Source organism: Syngnathus floridae, chromosome 12 (genome assembly GCF_059516105.1).
Source record: "Syngnathus floridae isolate MCC-2025c chromosome 12, RoL_Sflo_1.0, whole genome shotgun sequence".
NCBI classification, from domain to species: domain Eukaryota; kingdom Metazoa; phylum Chordata; class Actinopteri; order Syngnathiformes; family Syngnathidae; genus Syngnathus; species Syngnathus floridae.
The window spans coordinates 2,149,559-2,170,142 of NC_142424.1; the positions used below are offsets into that span (position 1 = coordinate 2,149,559).

At 41.0% G+C, this 20,584-nt stretch overlaps 1 protein-coding gene across 2 annotated transcripts in view; it reads left to right on the forward strand.

The window, feature by feature from the left end:
• The window catches only part of igsf9a (immunoglobulin superfamily, member 9a), a 22,578-nt gene extending 3,203 nt beyond the window's left edge, over positions 1–19,375 (forward strand). Inside the window, exons 2-21 of one of the 2 annotated variants that reach the window (XM_088391634.1) lie at positions 1,326–1,420; positions 1,503–1,703; positions 4,961–5,107; positions 5,182–5,330; positions 5,413–5,524; positions 6,888–7,029; positions 8,237–8,382; positions 8,763–8,905; positions 9,583–9,723; positions 10,406–10,522; positions 11,081–11,231; positions 11,890–12,001; positions 13,056–13,246; positions 13,441–13,661; positions 13,970–14,054; positions 14,447–14,614; positions 14,719–14,755; positions 14,999–17,035; positions 17,158–17,231; positions 17,850–19,375. In XM_088391634.1, coding sequence (XP_088247760.1) covers positions 1,360–1,420; positions 1,503–1,703; positions 4,961–5,107; positions 5,182–5,330; positions 5,413–5,524; positions 6,888–7,029; positions 8,237–8,382; positions 8,763–8,905; positions 9,583–9,723; positions 10,406–10,522; positions 11,081–11,231; positions 11,890–12,001; positions 13,056–13,246; positions 13,441–13,661; positions 13,970–14,054; positions 14,447–14,614; positions 14,719–14,755; positions 14,999–17,035; positions 17,158–17,231; positions 17,850–18,013 — 4,599 coding nt within the window. In that variant the 5' untranslated portion in view covers positions 1,326–1,359 and the 3' untranslated portion in view covers positions 18,014–19,375. The remainder of the gene's footprint in view (positions 1–1,325; positions 1,421–1,502; positions 1,704–4,960; positions 5,108–5,181; positions 5,331–5,412; positions 5,525–6,887; positions 7,030–8,236; positions 8,383–8,762; positions 8,906–9,582; positions 9,724–10,405; positions 10,523–11,080; positions 11,232–11,889; positions 12,002–13,055; positions 13,247–13,440; positions 13,662–13,969; positions 14,055–14,446; positions 14,615–14,718; positions 14,756–14,998; positions 17,036–17,157; positions 17,232–17,849) is intronic. The other variant, XM_088391635.1, reaches the window with a different exon arrangement.
• The last annotated feature ends 1,209 nt before the right edge of the window (positions 19,376–20,584 follow it).

Genomic DNA, 20,584 nt, shown 5'->3' on the forward strand with positions numbered 1-20,584 from the left:
TTCAGGATTACTTGCAAATGCTTATTGGTAAAGGTGGGCTGCTATATATTTTTTCCTCCTAATCTAAAACGATGTTTTAGTATCTTCTTTATTTTGTGGGCTTAGCTCCAAAACATAGATCACATAGTCACTATCTCAATAAAGTCAATCCAGCCCCCAGCTTGACAACCGCCAAGGGACACTAGTCAGGGAAATCTCCTACGGTGTTTTAGCTAGCTTGGATCGATCTGCTAAATCAGCTGTTTAAAAACAACACCAGCTTCGGTCTGCTAAACCTCAACCAGGGGCGTCTCATCCTTTCTCGGTGCCCCGATTGCTTTAGGGGAAAACTCAGAATAGTATTTGTCGGGGCACGGAATCATTGTAGTCGAATGACATTGGCAGCATTAAGTCGATATTCTTTTATCCAAACAGGGACTCTATTAATTAAACTTCACGGAAGGGTATTTTGTCGAGCAGTCGTCAAAAAACAGCAAGAGTAGCAACCCTACAGTCGTCAGGGGAGGATGTCTCTTGATCTTAGTTATTATCCTCAATGTGACTTTCATTTACAAAGAGCTGTGACAATAGCTTCATGGCTAGAAAACCTTTGCTTACAAAGAGAGGTGGCTTGTAAGGATACTTTGTAAGCTCCAGTACATTTTTATTTGTTCTCACTCATCTATCTATGTCCTTGATACGAACTACAAAGTATCTTTGTGGGGAAGCTCGGAGGAATTGGTTTAGAAACTTTGACTAGTTACATGATGTGCCTGGGGGATGTAAATAATTCAGGTATATGAACGATCACAGACAATCAAGGGGTCTAAGAATATGCAAAAATGGCGTTAAAATTAGCCGTATCAAATTTTTCTCCTTGTGGTGGCCACAGAGTAACCAAGGGTGGCCATGGCCACCCCTGGCCACCCCTGGCCACCATGTAGCTCCGCCTCTGTTTAACCATTGATGTTATCCTTAAGTGCTGCACGAGCCAAATGCCTTCATTGATGCGCTCTAAATAAAACACTACGATGTCATTATGCACATGACTCTCAGAAGATTTAAACGACATTTATGACATTTACTTTCACCTAAAGATATAAGGGCCTGGGTTGTTTTCTGGCTTACTGAGGCAACTATGCCCATTTGTGTAATGATATGGGACGAATTCCAATCATTGAAAGCTATATAAAAATCAAAAGGCTCCTTTCCCGGTGTCTGTAAAATCATGACAGAAATAGAAGCTCAAAGCGGAGCGCTTTGCTTCCACAGATGGTCGTTTGCGTGTCTGCGGCAAAAGTTATTAATGTGAGCGTGACAATTGTGTGCTTTTTTTTTGCCAACAGATTGAGCATGCTTCAGGTGGTTTGAACCACAGATATGGGGTCAAGAAGATCTTACTTGCAGACTTTATCAGTGGTGGCTCTTTTTTGTCTTGCCTGTAAGTACATTTTACAGAAATATGCAGTCTATTTAAAAAAATCCACATGACTTTTTTTTCCCCCCTTCTTATAATTCTACAGGGACTGTTGATGGGAGAATGCCAGAAGTGCGCGGAAAGGTCAACGGCGAGGCGGAGTTGACTTGCAGTGTCGGTCCATCTTACTCAGCTGTTGTCTCATCTGGCTCACTGCACGTGGTCGAATGGGTACGACAAGGGCTCGACGTCCCCGTGCTGATGAAATTCGGATCCTATGCACCTCGAGTTCATCCGCAATATGAGGGTGAGCAAACATGCTGATTGCCTCTGCACTCTTCTATACATGGATTGGGAAAGGGGGAGGCAGTGCCCCGATGGCCACCCTCTAGCTCCGCCAGTGGATGAAAATGCAAAGCCATCTGGTCTTTATGCCAATTTTTTTTTCTGACATCAAAACCTTTGTGAAATTCACTCCCAATAATTTGAATGCATAAGAAAAGGCTGTTCTTTGAGAAAAGACACAAGCCCACCATTCTGGTATTTCAAAAGTAGCCACTTTTACAAGGACCGACTTTGGTTGCATCATTATCATCTTTTTATGCCAACAGTCCTGAAAACAAAGAATATCTTGCAGGGAAATAATAATCAATGTCTACTTCAGCTTAAGACTACTTCTGCTTATCCTTCAAATTCAACAACAGTTAATGGACAAAAGAAAAGCATGACTGCTTTTCTTTTCTTCCTTCTCCCTTGAAATTTTACTTATGCACCTGAAGACAGACATTTTTATGTTTTCAAGTGCAGCTGCTCCAAAACATTTTTATTTTATTTTTTTAGAGTACACTTGAGCAAAATAAAGGGCTTAACCCTTAGTTTCATTCACTTAATCTACTTGACCAATGCTGAGATGAATGGATAGATTTTATCATTCAATATTTTCCATCATGGTACCTGGTGACCTCAGTAGAATATGCCAATTATAAAAACCTAGCAGAAGGATGAAACTCATTTTTTATCAGTCATCAGGTCTTACTATAGAGGCATATTTAAAAAGAAAAAAAAAATACATCAACGTGATACTCGGCTTTCTATCATGGTGTTGTATCTTCCTAAGTGTCTTCGTGATTTTCCCCGAGGCGCTGGCCATTTATTGCTTTCTATGTCAGAGCTGTTCAGCACATATGGAAGCAATGTTTTCCATCTTTGTGATAAGATGGAAATATTTTTCATGCTGCTGTGCTTTCGCTGTCAACACCTTTGAGGAAATGAAGAGAAAGCGCTCGGTGGCACATTTAAATGTCATATTGAGATTTCCAGAGGCAATGCAAGGCGTGAGTCAAAATGGTAACGGTGTATTTTCGGAGAGGCTCTTTTAAATACTAGAACCACACATTTAATTAATAAATAAAGAAATACATTTAAAAAAGTAAAGAATAAATACAATAAATATAAACGAATAAAATTAAAATAAATCAAATTAAAAAAGGCGTGAGTCAAAATGGTAACGGTGTATTTTCGGAGAGGCTCTTTTAAATACTAGAACCACACATTTAATTAATAAATAAAGAAATACATTTAAAAAAGTAAAGAATAAAAACAATAAATATAAACAAATAAAATTAAAATAAATCAAATTAAAAAATAAATCAAATTGAAAAATCCCGTATTCAGAACACAACTTTAAATAAAAACAAAATGACCTTACGGGCCACACCAAGCAGAGCGCAACAACAGGGATATTTTTGTATTCAGCTCCACCCCCCTTTACCTGACCAGGAAACATGACACCATCATTTCCATCAGCATGAACCTTGACCGATGAATTGCTCTATGTAGGAGTGGAGCTGAATTTATTTCCCAGTCGCCCTTTTTGCGCATTATCAATCAACATGCTCTGAGGTCATGTTTTATAACACTTGATGTTACCGTGTCAGATAAAGCAGAGAAAACATTCTTGTTATTCAGGACCTCCTCAATTTCTTTAACCTTTGTCCTGTAATTTACTCTGCAAGGTTTGTCTCCTGCTACACTGCCATAAATCATCCAGCAGAGAGAGAGAGAAAAAAAAGTCGTAAACTTATCTGCCTCTGCTCTTGTGACAAACAAAAAAACGACTCTCCTGCAGCCGTACAAAAGGTTTGAAAGGGCTTCTTTGTAATCTGTTGCTTCACACAGCCGCATGGCTGTGGGAGTAACATGTGCATCATGGGAAACCAGCGCTTTAAAAGAACAACAGGTGTGGATTTCGACTCCTCGGGTCATGTACTCAGGTGTCGCCGGGGGTTTCGGCTCCACACTGCTGTTTCCTTCTGACCGCATCATAAATAAATACATAAATGGTCGGTGGAGCTTTTCCAAATAGCGGCTCATCGTGTCCGTTATTAATCTTTGGGTTAGATAACGTTCCGACTTGCCAATGGATTTAAATGGATTTGTAGCCCATCGCTCACCGAAAAAGCCACAAAGACTTTGAATGTATTTGTTTTTGACAGAGCTGTAAAAAACGAAGGATTAGTGTCAACTGTGTGAAAACCAGCCAACTCCCCCGCCCCCCCTTGTATCTATACTCGATGAAAAATAAACACAGCTGTATATTGATCCGCGTGAGCTCTTCCCGCTTAAATCCAATCGGCGATAACAGACTGTGTTCAGATGTTAACATTTCACGCATAGTTAGCAGGACTTCCTCGCTGACATGAACTCTCATCGACTGGGATGACTCGCATTCGTTTCAGCACCCCCGATGGATCTACGGTCGATCGGTTGATTCAATGTCCAAATGATCATAGCGGCCTAACGGTGAAGTCGTTGGTCAATACAATAAAGTCCTTTTTAGTGATGGCCAAATGAAGCTTCAAATATGCTTCATGAACCAGTTGTTGTATTTTTAAATGCGCTAGATGACTCCATTTGTTAAACTGACTTTTCAGTTAGTAGCTTGACTGTATCTTATGTTCTTTCACTTCTTTTATCAGTCACCTTTGTTGCCCCGGCCCAACCTTTCCACCCGTGGTACTACAGTGACCTATTTACCGCACCGACAAGTAAACATGAGAGGACTCAAGTGGCATGTGCCCAAGGTTGCATTTTGAAATCCTGCCTGGAATGAGAGTGTATTTTACCCTGATTGTAACTCCACCCTGTCTACCATTCCCTGTGGACTTAGTTGCCTTTGGCAGCCTGGAAAAGTAAATAGGGTGTGTTATCGTCAATGACATAGCTAACATCCACTTCCTGCTTTTCTCTAAATGGTCAGGATCAACACTTTCTGCAAAACTTTGAATCTGGTTTTAAGCATCTCACACAAGGATATCTTTGTAATCTTTGTTTTAAGAGATGGAGGACGATGTGTCCTTTATGTTTTGTTCAAATGGACAATTTCACTTCTTGCTTTCTATCCCACTGCGCATGAGGAAAAAAAAAAAGCTAACATGTCAAGGGAGCTATCACCTGGCAACTGTGAGATTAGATTTCTGAGGGTGTACTATGTGCATGTGTTATTTATATATACACATATAAATATATGCATAATGTTGTAAGCTGCTGTTTATGTTTTTGTAGGGCGGGTTTCTTTGTTGGACATCAGCACTTTAAGGTTGGAAACTCTGAAACTGGAGGACCAGGGCTCGTACGAGTGCCGGATCCTTTTATTAGATAAACCCACAGAGGAGCTTCAGAACGGCACCTGGATTATGCTTTCTGTCATTGGTGAGGCAATTTAGGTGTTCATTTGATTTATTTTCCATTTTCAATAATGAACTTAAGCTTGTTTTCTTCTCCAGCGGCCCCTAGCTTCACCAAAACCCCGCCTCCTCTCCTGGAGAGTGTGGTCGGAGGTCACCTCTCTCTTCCCTGTGTTGCCGTTGGCAACCCTGTTCCAACCATCACCTGGTTGAAGGATGGAAGTGTGATTCAAATAGGGAATGATCAAGTATGGTTGGACACAACAAATATCTCTCAATATGTAGTTTTACATTCCCACCTTTTTGTATCTGTCAAATCTTGTTTACCAGGAAGAAGGCTTATCTCTGACAGCAGTGAACGTGCACTCAACTGGACAGTATACCTGTCACGCTTCCAACTCGGAGGGAAACGCAACTCTCCAAACAAAAGTCAAGATAAAAGGTCAGTAAGCGGCTGTCTTTCGATCTGTTCTGCCGCCTGTCAATCTGTCTGCCTCCATGTTTCCTTTGGGATGCCTCATGTCTGCACTTGCGCGGCTGAGAGCCGATGCAATTTTTTTTGTTTCCCTCTCTTGCATCATCATAGGGAAGGACTCTCAAGATGAACACTATTATTAGCACTTGACATTGATACCGCCAAGCTGTCATCAGTGACTCCCAAAAAATCTCAAATTTAGTTATATTAGCAAGAAATTACAAATAAAAAGGTTTTCAAATTGCGCTTAGCCGCTATAGTCTATAGGTGGTCAGGTTCAGTCAGTGCAGCCTCCCATCCAACAATTGTTTGAGAACATAGGAAGGCCAATTTGGCTCATCAAGCGTTATGGTAGCTCTGTGCTTCCATGTGGAATCCTGTCGCGGCTGCTCAAGATACTTTCCTCAACTCTGACTTCCTGCCAAACGGTCTTCTCTAATGTTTCCGATTTGCAATAACACAGTAGCTTTGAGAACATTTTCACCAGAACATTTTACGGTGCATAGTGATGTGCAAGCGCCTCTAATTGGATTACACTCCACTGCATAAAATGTTCTGAAAATGCAAACTTTAGAAATTCTTTATGGTCCTTGTTAGGGAAATTCCCCTCCAGGCACGCACGGAACAACACAAATGTTTAAATGGGATTTCATGGGCCTGCATGAATTTTTCAACAAGTATCATAATATACTGCACATTAGCAGTAATGTCATGTAAAATATCAGCCTCATCAGAATTTTTTTTAACCATCATTTTATCCATTATTTGTTGAAAAGCTCACCTATTTGCTCTTTCCTATAGTTGCATTGCTTTGGCGCCATCTTGTGGCTTCTATTGGCAATTATAATACCATCGTCACTCATGTACATTTATCAAGCATTAAATGACTTAACTCAATGTACATATTTAAAAAGATAGGATGAGTCGGACCTCCTATATAGACGCTAAATAATACACACGATCGAGTTTAGAGCTTTGTTCCCTTCATTTAAATGGAGCCATTGCGCAACAGATTTCTTTACTGTTCCCAGCTCCTCTATTTTCATGCTACCGGAGGATTGTAAACCCTTGGGAAGTTTTCACATTGTCGTCCTCAATTCATTTATATCATTATTATCTCTCTTAGTATTCAGATTGAACTTTCAAGGGTACAGTTTGGAGCTTTAATCCCACTGTAGCTTCTTAACATGATGATACTGTGATTTATCAGTCTAATTAAGTCCAAGTGTAGCCACAAATGGATATAACGCATGACTCGGTTTGAAAAAGGGCTTTAAGTACAACTGTGACAACTTTCTTAAGTGATATAATGTCTTTGCTTTTCCTCCAGGGCCCCCAGTTATCGTGGTGCCTCCCAAAAGTAGCTCTCTAAATGCATCCCAGGATGCACTTCTTCACTGTCAGGCTGTGGCTGACCCTTCAAACATGACCTATGTGTGGCTGAAAGGAGGAGACAACGTCTACCACCTCGAGTCAGTTCTAAAATTAATTTAAGTGTGCAGCTTTACTTTTTACTCTCTGTTTTCTTTGTAGTATTATTAAGAGTAAAAAAAATAAAAATAATTTAAAATAATAAATAAATGAAAAATTAATAAATAAATATTATTTGTAATAATACAAAATTGACTGGTGCAAGCACATGAATTGTTTTTACACTATCACAAATTTCAAGTTTTTTTTAAATTTATTTTTGTCATACAAGTACGCAATCCATATTTTATATTTTTCTTTCAGCGACGTGTGCGTGTCAACTCGTACATATATCATCAGACACTTGTGTTCCATTGCGTGTATGTCAAGCTTGTTGTAGATAAGTACACACAGTGGGAATAAGTGTGACAAGTCGGCACTCCCACAAAACGCTCTCTGACAATATAAAACGTGTTTGGCTCACGTCACATCCAAAAACTTAAAACAAAATTGTCTTAAAATCACAGAGGGCAAAAATACACATAGGAAAGCGTTTTACCATATAAGTGGTGGAAAAAAAAAATCGTTGCAGTTCTGCATGATTGTCAGCGCACCACCCGCCCACCACTTTTCACAAAGTGATTGCTGGGAACAAATCCGGAGAGCAGAAAGACTTTTTTTTCATGGACCTGATTTTTGTTTGGAAAGCGTTGTTTTTTTAACTCAATTAATGAGAAACACACCTTGTTTCTCCAAATTTGAAAATATATAACAGCTACGTAAACGTCCCAATTTTCTTTCATTATATTTTCCTGTGTGGCTGCATTGAAGCGCTTTGCTCAGCGGGAGTTTATCAGAGATTATGTGGTGGAAACAGATGTCTGCCGCTCGATAGCATTTTAATGTGAGCACCGAGACTGAATCATACATTTATTTGGTGGCAAAATGAGGCTAAAAAGCTGCTTACAGCCACTGAGTTGGCGGTAAATCTCTGCGTGTTCACAGCAAGGACTAACCGCTTCACATTAGTCATTTGATTCATTGCTCGTATGGGAAAAAAAAAAAAAAACGGTGCGCTCACAGCAGTATTCAGTCACCGGTTAAGGTCCACATCAAAGCAAGCGTGTGTTATTAGAAAAACAACAAAACATAAAAACTCCCACAATGTTTTACGGCCTTGGCCCGCGAATGAAAGTTGAATTTCTTGGTGTTATGATTCTGAAGTGGCTGGTTTGTTCTTTGCGTGTTGAAGAGTTATTTTGTTCGAAGGTCGCTGAAGTCACGCGTGAAGATCATAGTTGATGGAACCCTCCTCATCTCGAGACTCATCCCGGAGGATTCTGGGAACTACACTTGCGCGCCCACAAATGGCCTGCTGACACCACCCACTGCCTCTGCTGTCCTCACAGTCATGCGTATGTATATATATATTTATATATACCGTATTTTCCGCACTATAAGGCGCACTGGATTATAAGGCGCACCTTCAATGAATGGCCCATTTGAAAACTTTGTCCATATATAAGGCGGCTTTTGAGAAAATTGGAGGTTTTTAGGTGCGCCTTATAGTGCGGAAAATACGGTATATATTTTCTTTTCATGGAGAATTGTTAAACCCTCCTGTGGGAAGTTCCTTTCACACTTGTAAAATGTAATACGACTAAACAATCTGTTCTCCAAATTAATCAGCGGTCAGTATGCGATCGCACCAGCATGTGAGACTTCCTGTGTGGATGGAATCATCTGCTGTGCTTATTAAAAAATCATTTCAATTATTATTTTTTTCCTTTCTCAGATCCAGCCCAGGCTCTTGGAATGCCTCGGGAAACGTATCTTCCTACAGGCATGACCGGCATGGTTAACTGCTCCTTAATAGCTCAGCCTCCCCTCCTGCGTGTGGATTGGACCAAGGATGGAGAGCCACTTGACCTGTCCTTGGTGAGTAAAACCACATGAGAGCTCTCTTCCGACAGTCTTCTTGCAAATGATGTCAAATTTTAAACTGTGGGGACTCTGTGCAAGAACCATAAAGAGCCATGACAGCCTGGCACATCCTCCTTACCCTGGTCACACACTGCTGTGAGATGATGACACTGTGCTCCTCAAACAAGCCACGCCAATATGTGTTGGTCAGACAACTCCATTTTTTTCTTTTGCTACTCCAAAATTCAAGTTTCTTTTACATCAGCTTCATTTGCAGTCGCAATGAAGTTTGCGACAATTTTTTTTTTGCATGCACAAACTTTGATTAAATTAGTCCCATGTTTTGCCCGGTGGACGAGACATGCCGCACGAAATGTGATATATTTCCCGCGGTGTGACACAAAGGCATGCGGAGTCACACTGTCGCCAATTATTTCACTTCCAACACCGCTGTCAGAAACGTTCACGGTCACAGTAACACACATGTCAAAAACATGATGACACTGTGACGCCAATGAGAACTTAACACAAGTCACTGACACGATGAAAGGAAAGTTGAAGCCCTTATATATATATATATATAACCGATACTTCTTCTAAGAATTTAGCTGTTCAGATATACTATGATGAATAAATTCACATTAAGTAACCGAGGTAGCATTACGGGATTTCTTTTCACCTTTCTCGCACAGTATCCAGGATGGAGTGTGACACAAGAAGGCAATTTGCTGATGGCCACCGTCAATGACGATGCAACGGGAGTTTATACTTGCACCCCGTTCAACAACTATGGCAGCACGGGACGATCCGGACCGACCCAGGTCATTCTCCAGGTACAAGTTATTTATCATTTATATCAGTGTGAGAAATATTTTCACGGACCGGCCTTTATATAAATAAATAATGAATTAATATTCATTTATAATAAATATATAAATACAACGGAATAAAATGATGCAACTGGCATAAAAACAAGTATAAACAACATAATTTTATTTATTAGTAATTATTTATTTATCATTTATTAAATTTGACGAATAAAACTCACCATTATGTTGAATTGGTGGGAGCACTGAGCTTGTTTCTCAGAAACGAGACGGTCCCATTTAGGCGTAATCGGAAACAATGACACCCGAAGTGGTTAAGGTTTATCTTTTAATGCTTGGTCTCCATGTGATTATGTCATACTTGGATTTTCTAAAAAGATATAAAAGTACAATGAATGTGCCCCTGTACTTTTACAAATAGGTCCTTGTTGACCACTTGATTGTAATCAACCTAAATGGCATCTGTCACACCGAATCAAGAACGACATTTCATTGACCTTTTCACGTCGACGTCGGTGCCCTTTGGCATTAATGAGAGCCGGCTCTGAATCACAACAATAGTTGTGTAATTAGTCGCTTAATTGTGTGGCTAATCCTTTTGTTATTAAGATAATCTTGTCCGAAGAGAGCCATTAATTCGGTTTAAGTAGTGCAAACGATTGCCATGTTTTGCTTTGACGATTCGCAGGACCCCCCATCGTTCATTATCGCTCCGGAGAAGCAGTATAAGCAGAAGGTTGGGAGAACCTTGCTCATCCCGTGTCAAGGCAACGACGACGCCACGGTCCAAGTCAGATGGACTAAGGTAAATTGAACGGACCCCCTCACCCAGTTTACAACAAATCCTCGCTACCTGACATTCAGCTATCGAAATAGAAACTCACAATAGAAGCGGTCGTTAAATGTTATGTAACGGCGGCGCCAAAATCTCCCGCCCGCAGACAGAAACAGGCAGATGAAACACTAACTGGATTGTTTAATTTCCCACTTGATGGGTGGGCAGGCACTCAGAGACCCAAATATTTGTGCATCAAGAATTAAAAAGCCAATTTGCCATAATAGAAATCAGAACATTACAAGCAACTCGACATTCCACTTTCCCCGCAATCTGCCTGGCGCTAATTAACACATGCTATGGGGACCTGGCGTTCTAACACAGTGATCATAATAGAATTTATTGCGTAGAGAAGAAGGCTTTGTATGATAGTGATCACTTATGACCCAATTTTCAATCCAGTCCGCTATTCATTGTAAAATCAGATAGCCGACTCTACGTATCGCTACCGAGTTGGCGGAATTAACGTAGTTCCTCGAGGATAACGCACACTTCAAATTAAAGATAGGATATTCTTTTTTTTCCAAGGTTGGCCTGACTCGCCCTCTGGCTTATTCCGTCACGCCCAACGGCTCACTGTGGCTGAGGCCCCTCACTAAGGACCATCACGGCATTTGGGAATGCAGTGTTTCTAACCGTGTCGCCCTTGTAAAAGCCTTCACTCAAATCTTTGTCTTGGGTGAGTGCTATTTTTATTTATTTATTTGTTTTTTTACGACATAGTGCTGTTGTTTCTTATCGTGTTGACGATAAATGATCCCTTCCGACGTAATGGAATCCAGTTCGGCATCGCTGCAGACTGCAAGCTCAATAATATAGTTTAATGGGCAAAATGTGCAAGAATGGCAGGAAGCTCAAAGAAGAAAAGTTTTTTTTTTACGTTTGTTTTCTCAAATCAACTCCTAGATTTATTTTAGGCCCCAAGTATATACAGTGGAGCCAATAAAATAATCTGTGATCTGTGTTTTAGAATATATGTCAAAACAAACGAACGAACGAACGAACAAACTAAACTAAAAAATTGTATGTGGTTAGTTTTTTGGATGATTGCTGAACTAAGCTTTTGCAAAGTATTCTGTATGCGTGATGGCAATTTAAATTCCCCCTCTGGGTTTTGTGAGACTTTGAGATGTATTTTTCTTGTACAACCTCAGGGACTTTTGACTTATAGGTTCCGCTGTATTAGGTATAATGACGTTTTTTTTTGTGAGGGCGCATGCTTATGAGAGCACCGCTCAAGCCTGGATTCTGCCTCCGGATGGTAAACACGGTCCAGTCTGAGCCGGGTTTTTTTTTTCTCCTCAATTTACATGAACTCTCTGTTCTTCCCTTTACAGGAACCAGCCCCCATGTAGCGACGTCCCTTTCCGTCTCCCCAGGGGTGAAGCGGGCCAACATCTCCTGGGAAGCAGGCTTTGATGGCGGTTCAGCACAGACGTTTTCAGTTTGGTAGGTGCTAAGTCTCCCGATTTGTGCTCGGGCCGTAACCATGGCAACCATTGACGGCGCCGATATTACACTATTGATCTTCGGGATGAGGAATTCATTTACCCATTATAAAGTCACGGCAGCTACTAAACAATGTGACGGCGGAGTTTTATAACTCAGTGGTCACACTATCGCAATGTTAAGTGGTTATTGACAAGACGATGTTACTCCACGTATAGGATCGTATGAATCAGAACTTTATCACTGGTGCGGAAATTCATGCATGAGCTAAAAAGTCTGTTATGGTAATATTGACTTAAAAGGGGATTAGAGCGATCGATCGGTTACCAACCAGCCGAGTCGTATACAAAATGGATGTTCGGGTAAATATAAGTACCGTATTTTTTTTGGAGCACGAAAAAAAAATCAAATATCGGCAGTGCGCCTTATAATCAAGTGCGCCTTATATGTATGGATGTCAAATTGAAGTTGAAAAAAATGGGTCGCTTTAGAAGCTGAAAGTACGGTAAGACTATAATACAAAAGTCTGAGGCATTAAATATTGACGATTGTATCGTTGTGGGCGGTCTGTGTCAGTTAATAGCAACCCATCACACTTTTCCGACTTAAACCAGAACCTTATAATTAACTCCACCACATTAATAAATTCATATTTTAACCTCTCAAATGAAAGAAGACGACACTTAAAGCCAGGAGCTTCACACCTTATATTAAGACTTAGATGAATAATTTTCAAAGGTTTTTCCGTTGTGGATAGGTGAATCATTTCTTTCTTCATCTTTTTTTTGGGGGGGGCTTCAGGAGTCAAATTTTTTTTGCTCTGTATAAAATAGATATGCAGGACCTCTGCTCTGCCGCAGATAACGACAATCGCTCTAATTGGAGTGGCACTCTGTGCATTAGTGGAAATACATCAGTGCTGTCTTTGAAACAAAGATTTCCAGTTGGCGAATATGAATGATTAATGGAACCCACTTTTCTGTCATGTTTCATAAAAGCACACTCCCAGAATTGTCCTCCCCTCTTTTGTTTTCACATCTCGTTCCTTCTGCAGGGTGAAAAAGATTTCAGCGCGTGCTAATGAAGGGAAGCACGAGTGGTTCTCGGTGCCCGTCCCCGCTATCTCCGGCACTGCCTTGGTGGTGACGGGACTTTCTCCTGCCACTGAGTATCAGTTCAGCGTCCTGTCTCACAACAAAGTTGGGACAGGACCTTTTAGCGAGATTAGCACTGTGCGAACCTTAGGTCAGTATCTTCTTCACTCATCCTTTTATTTTTCTGTAGCAGAATTAATATTTCATAAAATTATATTATATTATATTAGTGGCAAAATAATAATAATAATAAAAAGTAATAATAATAATACTTCTCACTATTTTATTGGAGTTTTTTTAAAACGTGCTCAGAGATACTCCATCTCAATTTGTTACATCTGTCAGATCCCGCAGCAAGGAGAGGTCAGCTGCCCAAGCCGCCTTCCTCGCTGTCAGCTAGTTTGGGCTCGGCAGGTGTTGTTCTGCACTGGGCCGCTCCGCTGGAGCAACCTGCACCCATCACGGGGTTTGTTCTTCAGTCCCGTGTCAAGCAAGAGGATTGGATCAATTTGGATGAAGATATAAGTGCCAACAGGAGTGAGATCATTGTTGTGGGGCTGCACAAGGTAAAAAAGTATTTTTGTTTGTTGACCGATTGTTCCGCATACCCTGAAAAATAATTTCGTATATATTGCCTACAAACTTTACATAATACTGATGTCATTTTGACTTATGTAGAATCAATCATCCACGCTACCAGGCAAAAATGACTATTCTGTCTTCCATCAATCTTCATGTGTTTTTTCCTCTATGTGCCACCTTCTATTGCTCTCTTCTAGTCAAATTCAAATCAACTTCATTAGCATTGCAAGCACAGTGGTGTTGACAAAGTGAGGTTTCATCCCCCGTGTGTGTGTGTGTGTGTTGGTCTCAGGATTGCGTATATGAGCTGAGGCTGCTAACTCGCCATGGAGAGCTGCTGAGCGAGCCCGGTCCATCACTCAATGTCTCCACCATGGGTAAGTGCTGGAGCAACCGTGCCCCTCAGGTTCTCATTCAACATAAATATACATACAAATATATATATTTATATATATACAAATATCCAGGTTCAAATTTGAGTCAGGCAACTTTGGTTCAAGTTTGCGAACGAGCCCAATTGAAATAAAACGAAATGGCATTTGCTGTCAAAACCTGCTTTTCATCAAGTGAAACGTTCCGTGCTGTTCTTTTATCCGCCAAGGTAACCCTCCACGTTAATTTCCTTCTTGACATCGATACATTGAAAACGTTTGTAGCTGTTGCCTCTAATCTTTCAAAGGAAACGTATTTTGTCGAGACCGGTTTTCGCTGACTTCTATCACAATTAGCTCGCTTAGATCGGCGTTTATAAACTAATGTGTCGTGACAGGAATGGAGATGTACACCTCTTCGTCTCGACGGCTGGAGTCTCCAGAACCGTTACTGGCTGGCGTTCTTGGTGGAGTTGGTTTTATGTGTTTGGCGCTGGTATTGCTCTTGGGGTTCGCCTACCTCATCAAGCACAGGAGGAATTTACGAAGCCAAAAGACTCCGAAAGGTAAAATTAATAAATTTTAACGCAGGTTAGGGGTCAATTGTCTGAATTCTTGGTCAGTATGATTGTAAGGTTTTGCCCCATTTTGCCCTGCCCCTCCCTTCCAGAACCCCCATCTGCCATCTATAAGTGCTCCCCATCAATGTAAGTACCTCCATCATGTGCTCTCTATGCCTCCTGTTGACCTTTCCATTCCATCTGCTTATTTTTTATTTATTTTTTGCCCAAAATATATTGACGGTGTTAGCGAATCCGTTTCTATACACTCAGTGCTTTTTCTGAGTTGGACTCATTTTCTCTCACCTTGTTATTTTCTCTCCATCTGACACTTCTGCCATTTCTAACTATTTTTTTTCTTCCACCGTTTGTTCCTGCTCTCACTCACAGAAAGATTTCAGGCTCCGGCAGTACAGACAGTGTGTTGAAGAAAAGCCTACTTCCAGCCAATGCCTCTTCCTCTACCATCTCATCCTCCTCCAAGACAGATTGTTCCTCCTTCACCCGTGAGAATGGGCAGCAGCTCCTCTCAAACCGCAGAAGGAGCCTCAATCAATTCCAGGGTCTAAAATCATGCCCCGTTTTTCCTTCTGTTGAGTTGATAACCAGAAGTCCAGATGGGCTCTTTGTAATGACCCCGTATGACACGATGAATGTTCAAAAATCGGCGTCAGAGGAGCAAGAGAGTAAAAATCCACCGTTTGTTCTTTCTGTGGATCTTCTATCACGCAAACAATCGGAATCTAACGCATCGAGGCAAACCTGTGACATCACCCGGCATCTGGATGGAGATGTTTTTGATCATTCTGGGAATTACGACGGCTTTGCCGACTTGAACAGTTTGTGCTCCAACAGTAGCCGATCCAGTATTTGCCTTCACAAAAAAGTAATATCCCCCACATTTCCAGTACTCCCGCATTTACGCTCAAGCCATTACCAGCCTTCGACAACAGCCAGCACTCTGGTTCTCCAAATGGAACACGAGCGAGAAAGAGGAAACCTGACTCACTGCCTGAAATTAGCTAAGGAGAGGGAAGAGCTGGCGAGGGAACTCCAGAAATACAAAGTGTACAAAGAAGAAATAATAAGAGAGACGCCGGTGCCTGAGAAGAGAGAGAATGGCGGTAACAAGATTTTTCACGGCTACAAGAGACATACCTTGCCATGCAGGCACCGACAGAGCTACGAGGACAGCTTTGCTCTGTCGCCAAGTCCTTACTTCTCATCTTCTGTCCACTGGAATGATTTTTCTCCCATGAACACAGACAGAACTTCTTTCAGGCCTTCCACTCCTCCAAATTTATATGCTGGTAAGCAACATCCTACTCCATCCTTAACCGGAGAGCGAGCAGACCATTCTTTCAATAACAGATTAACACCCCCACATGCCTCCCCGACAATGAGACACAAACGGGTACAGGAAACACCACAGGGCGATCATGATGTACCGCAATCCATATCCTTGGAGACAAATCTACCTTCCTCCGAGACACTGAGACAAACCAATCCTCCGTTTCATCAAAAATATAGCCAAAGATCCAATTTGATTCTGGATGCAGGGCCAGATGCGGAGGATGACTTCCCCGAGCCCGTTAAACAGAATGTTGGTATTGAGATGAGTGTGGATGAGCCGGCGCTTGAAACATGTGTCACGAAAAAGCCGATGCTACACCACAGAATCGCTTCTCATGTACGAGAAGGATTCTCTCGCCCAAGTGACTACGAAGAAATGAGAAGGAGCGTGAGTTTTTACTACCAAGATAAATCTTCAGGGCCGCAATTGCGCCGAGCTCTGAGCCAAGGTTCGAAACTCTGCGACTCCAAGCAGAAAAGGCACAGCCTCGACTCGAGAAGACACGAGGATATGGATTTCCTCACCCCTGATGCGTGGATAGACTCTTTAAGCAAAGAAAAACACATGGAGTCCTCAGACTCTTTGCATGCAGATAACCAAAGTTCGCCCGGCAACAATATCTCCAAATATTCTCCAAATGTTCCCATTACTAGCCAAACTACCGACTATCTACCCATTAGCAATCCAATAAGGTCTCTTAGCGACCGCAAAAGAACCGCTGCTTCTGTCTTACCCAATCCTCCTAATTGGCCAGATCAATACCAGGACGTCATCCAAAACGCAACGAGTTACCCAAGGTCTATGATTGAGTTTTCTCGAAACTTTGTACTTCATGACAACAAGCCCCAAAATAATCTAGCCGCGCTGGAAACGGAGGCCGAATCCTACGAGGAAGTGCCGGATTGCGGAGGCAGCTACAGTAGTTTTGCAAGCAGTGGCCGAGGGAGCATGGAACCTGCAAATGGACGCTTGTCTTTCTGTCATGTCTCCACAAACAACACCAGCTCGCCTGAAACTGTCCAGGAGGTCGGCCAGCCTAACACGTACAGTCATCAAATTGCAAAAAATCAAAGGTAAGACTTGCTTGTTTCCCGTGTAAATGATACTTCTGGTCCTAATATTCTGAAACGTATTCCGTACGTGTAGTGGAAAGTGGTGAGATTGAAAAGATTTGACATTCTCTGTCTCTCTCCAGCAGAAAGCCCTCCGTTGATGAGAACTATGAGTGGGATGAGGCTGATACATGTTCACAGTCAGGAGACCATCACGGTGAGGCATTATTTTGGTGCGTGTGTGCAATTTGCAGTGTAAAAAGGTTGGTCTTTTGCAAATTAATCATGATTCATTCATGAAAAATGTAACATGCTATGGATGGAAACAGGACCAGACAGAGCGAGGAGAGGAAAGTATAAAGACTGAGTTCTAAAATCATGCAATGGTGCCTATATTTAGTACCCGGTTGCTAAGCTAGCGAAGAGTATTCTAAACAAGCCTTTCACGATGCAATAAAAACGCTCCGTTTGGTTTGAGCATTTTTAACAATAGAAATGTGGGTCATGGCCATGCATCTTGTTTATCGTCTTCTCCTTCCGAGCAAAGCCTTTTTATTACAACTAGATTTAAAATTAGTAGGAACAGACACCTGACTGTGACCTGTTCAGTCGCTTAGCAACAAGTGCCAAATAAGGACATGCTGGTGCTCGGTCACCTTGTGCTGGCCACAAAAGCTAAGTGCAGTGTGAAAAGGATTTGATACTATAGTATCCAAATTAGGTCATTACGCAGTAAATGATTTTCATCAGTGAGATTTTCCAGATGGAATACTATAAAAGATGTCACATTTGAAGTAAACTGTCATTAATATCTCAAGCGTCTCGCTACCCACAGGCCTGGTGACGCCATTGAACCGACGGAACGCCGCGGCACTTTGTAGCCCTCGCAGCGTGAAGTTTTCAGCGAAGCCACAGACAAACTTCAGTCAGAGCTCTTCCCTGAAGGGGCATCAAAGCAGCCGCTGTGCGTTGCGTGAACCTGACACTGTGCTTTTCTGAAAATCCCAGACGATGACTCCGTCGCTGTTGCCAGTCAATTATTGATTGCACCAAGCGACAAGCACGTGAAGCTTCTGGTGTTATTATTTTATTTTATTTTCAATGTTGTTTTAGTTTGGGACCGAGTACTTCTTGTTTTGTTGTGTATAAAATCAATCTGGCAAGTCTATGAATTTCTAAAGAGTTTACTTACTGGATGATGCCAGTCAAAACATTTCAATCATTATGTTGGCTGAATTCATCCACTCCGTATTCCAATTGCTTCTTTTCAAATGGCACAATTCAGATTTTTTGTTTTTCTCTTCATATTAGTCAACCAAATAAATAAAGACAGAGTGGCATGTTGTAGAAAAGCATTGTTGGGTATGCCTGCTATAATTGAAATTCACAACAGATGCGTTCACTGCAAATCAATGTTTCCTCCCCCCCGTGGACTGCTTTCATTTTCTGCTCTTCACATATTACAAGTCTATAAAAGACAAAACCACATGTGGTACTCAGGGGATTTGTAGTCAGCGCTACTTTAGTTTTATAATCCAAACACAGTGTCCAAAACAAAAAACAAAGAAAAATGTGTTTTCCCCCTTGAATACCAAGTGAACATTAGCTTACATTTTTTCTTTTCCTGTTTGTGTGCAGTCCCGATACAATTTTTTTTTCAAAATATCCAATATGAAATCCTTTTTTTTTTCCCAGGTTTGACCGTATGCGCTCCACCTCGTTTTCTCACATTGTTTTCCGTTTACATCTCAAGCTTTTGTCAGCAGTTGATTTCATTGAGTGATAAAATACTTGTCTTCCATTTGAACAAGCGCCCGGTCCTACTAATTCTATTAGAACCGCAGTGCAAAACGATGTGAGGTCGTGTCACAGTCATCCGTTTTAATCTTCTGCAATTCCATTTATTTATTCTTTTATAGCGCTTGAGCAACGATCGGGCGGGAAGAGCATATTTCTTGTCATATTTCTTCTGTCTGGCTGTGAACGCTCACAGTGGGAGTGCAGCCCATATGGCTGGATTCCCGCAAGTGTTTTTTTTTTGCTCTTTAGTGGCATAAAGGTAGCACAAATTAACAAGCAAGGTTGCAAGTACAATGCAACTTGTCAATCCAAATTTATTTATGTTTTTAAATCCAACAAGACTTTTTTTGTACTTTTTTTTGGTGGTAACATTTATGACCAAAACATTAAAATATTGTCTTCATGCTATTTTGCAATATTTGTTTTTAGGGAGTCAATGCAAAATGTCTTTTATAACATCACTGTCTGTAAAATATCCTGGTAAATTCTTAAAACGGAAGTTTTTGTTGCGTAACTGTCACACGAATATTTTAAATTAAACAATTGTGCTTTTCTTGTCAACGTGTTTTGCATTGAAAGAAAAAAACAAAATCTTGATAACAAACAAAAATCGTAAGTGACAGTTTAAAAGCCTCCACCAGACAGCCCACCCCGCTTGGCTTTCGTCTTGCACATCCAAGCTGGCACTAAACTGCTCAATGAAGACAGAACAAAAACCAGTCGGCATGACATCAAAATGATCCATTGCTACGAGGTTCAAATCAGAATCCACTCATAAAAGTAATCACCGGACTAATTCTATACTATTGTGGAAATGACCTTGAGACATGACTAATTATTATCTCATTAATACGATGAGCTGGTGAAGCATTAAGCGTTTAATTACTTTGTCACATTCTTGGAACTTATCACTGCAGTGGAGCTGAAACAAGGGCAATTTGTAAAATTGCTGGACACACATGGTGGAAGCCATCAATCAGATATCCCTCATCCTTTAGATACAAGCTTATTGAGGGAATTTGTTTTTTTTTTTAATTCTTGCCCATCTTGAAAATATTCTCCTCAAGGGCCATTCAATCAATGACCATACAGAGCTCCAAGCTCTCAGGTTGAAAACCCTCTCTGGAAAATCTTTTTTCATTTTTCGTTTGTGATTGTATTGTTGAGTATGACTCACGTTCAACATCTTCCGTGGCTCCACAGGGAATCTTTTAAAAGCTTTCCAACCAACCCAAGTGCTTCGGTGACAGAAAAGGCTGCCAGGTTTATAAAGAACTTGGCTCAAAAGAGAAGCTGCACGAAAATTGTGCTCTGTCGTGCTTCCATTTGAATTATCTTTTGGTATTATGCAAAAATTAAATTTTTACTTTTGACAATAGGATCTGCAGAACAATAATAATGCTGACATTTAGGGGATTTTTACTGTCATTTTATTTATTTTATCTATCACCAATCTATTGTTCATGATAAGCTTTAGGGATTTTGGAAAGTTAAAGGACAAGGAAAATGTTGGCAATGAAGAAAAAAAAAAACTAATTCCCTTCCTGGAGGGTTGCTTTCTCTTTTCAGGAATTGCCTAAGGTGAAAGACAGAGCGTGGAGACAAGCGAGCGGCAGAGTACGGTGCTTTTCCATCATCTGCCGCGATCAGATCGACATAAGCTATATTTGGTAGAGATTGCAGGGTATTCTTAAAGCACCCACGGCCTTGTCTGGTATTATTAGAATGTATGCTATCTTTTGTACTACAGCAAAAACATAAATATGCTCA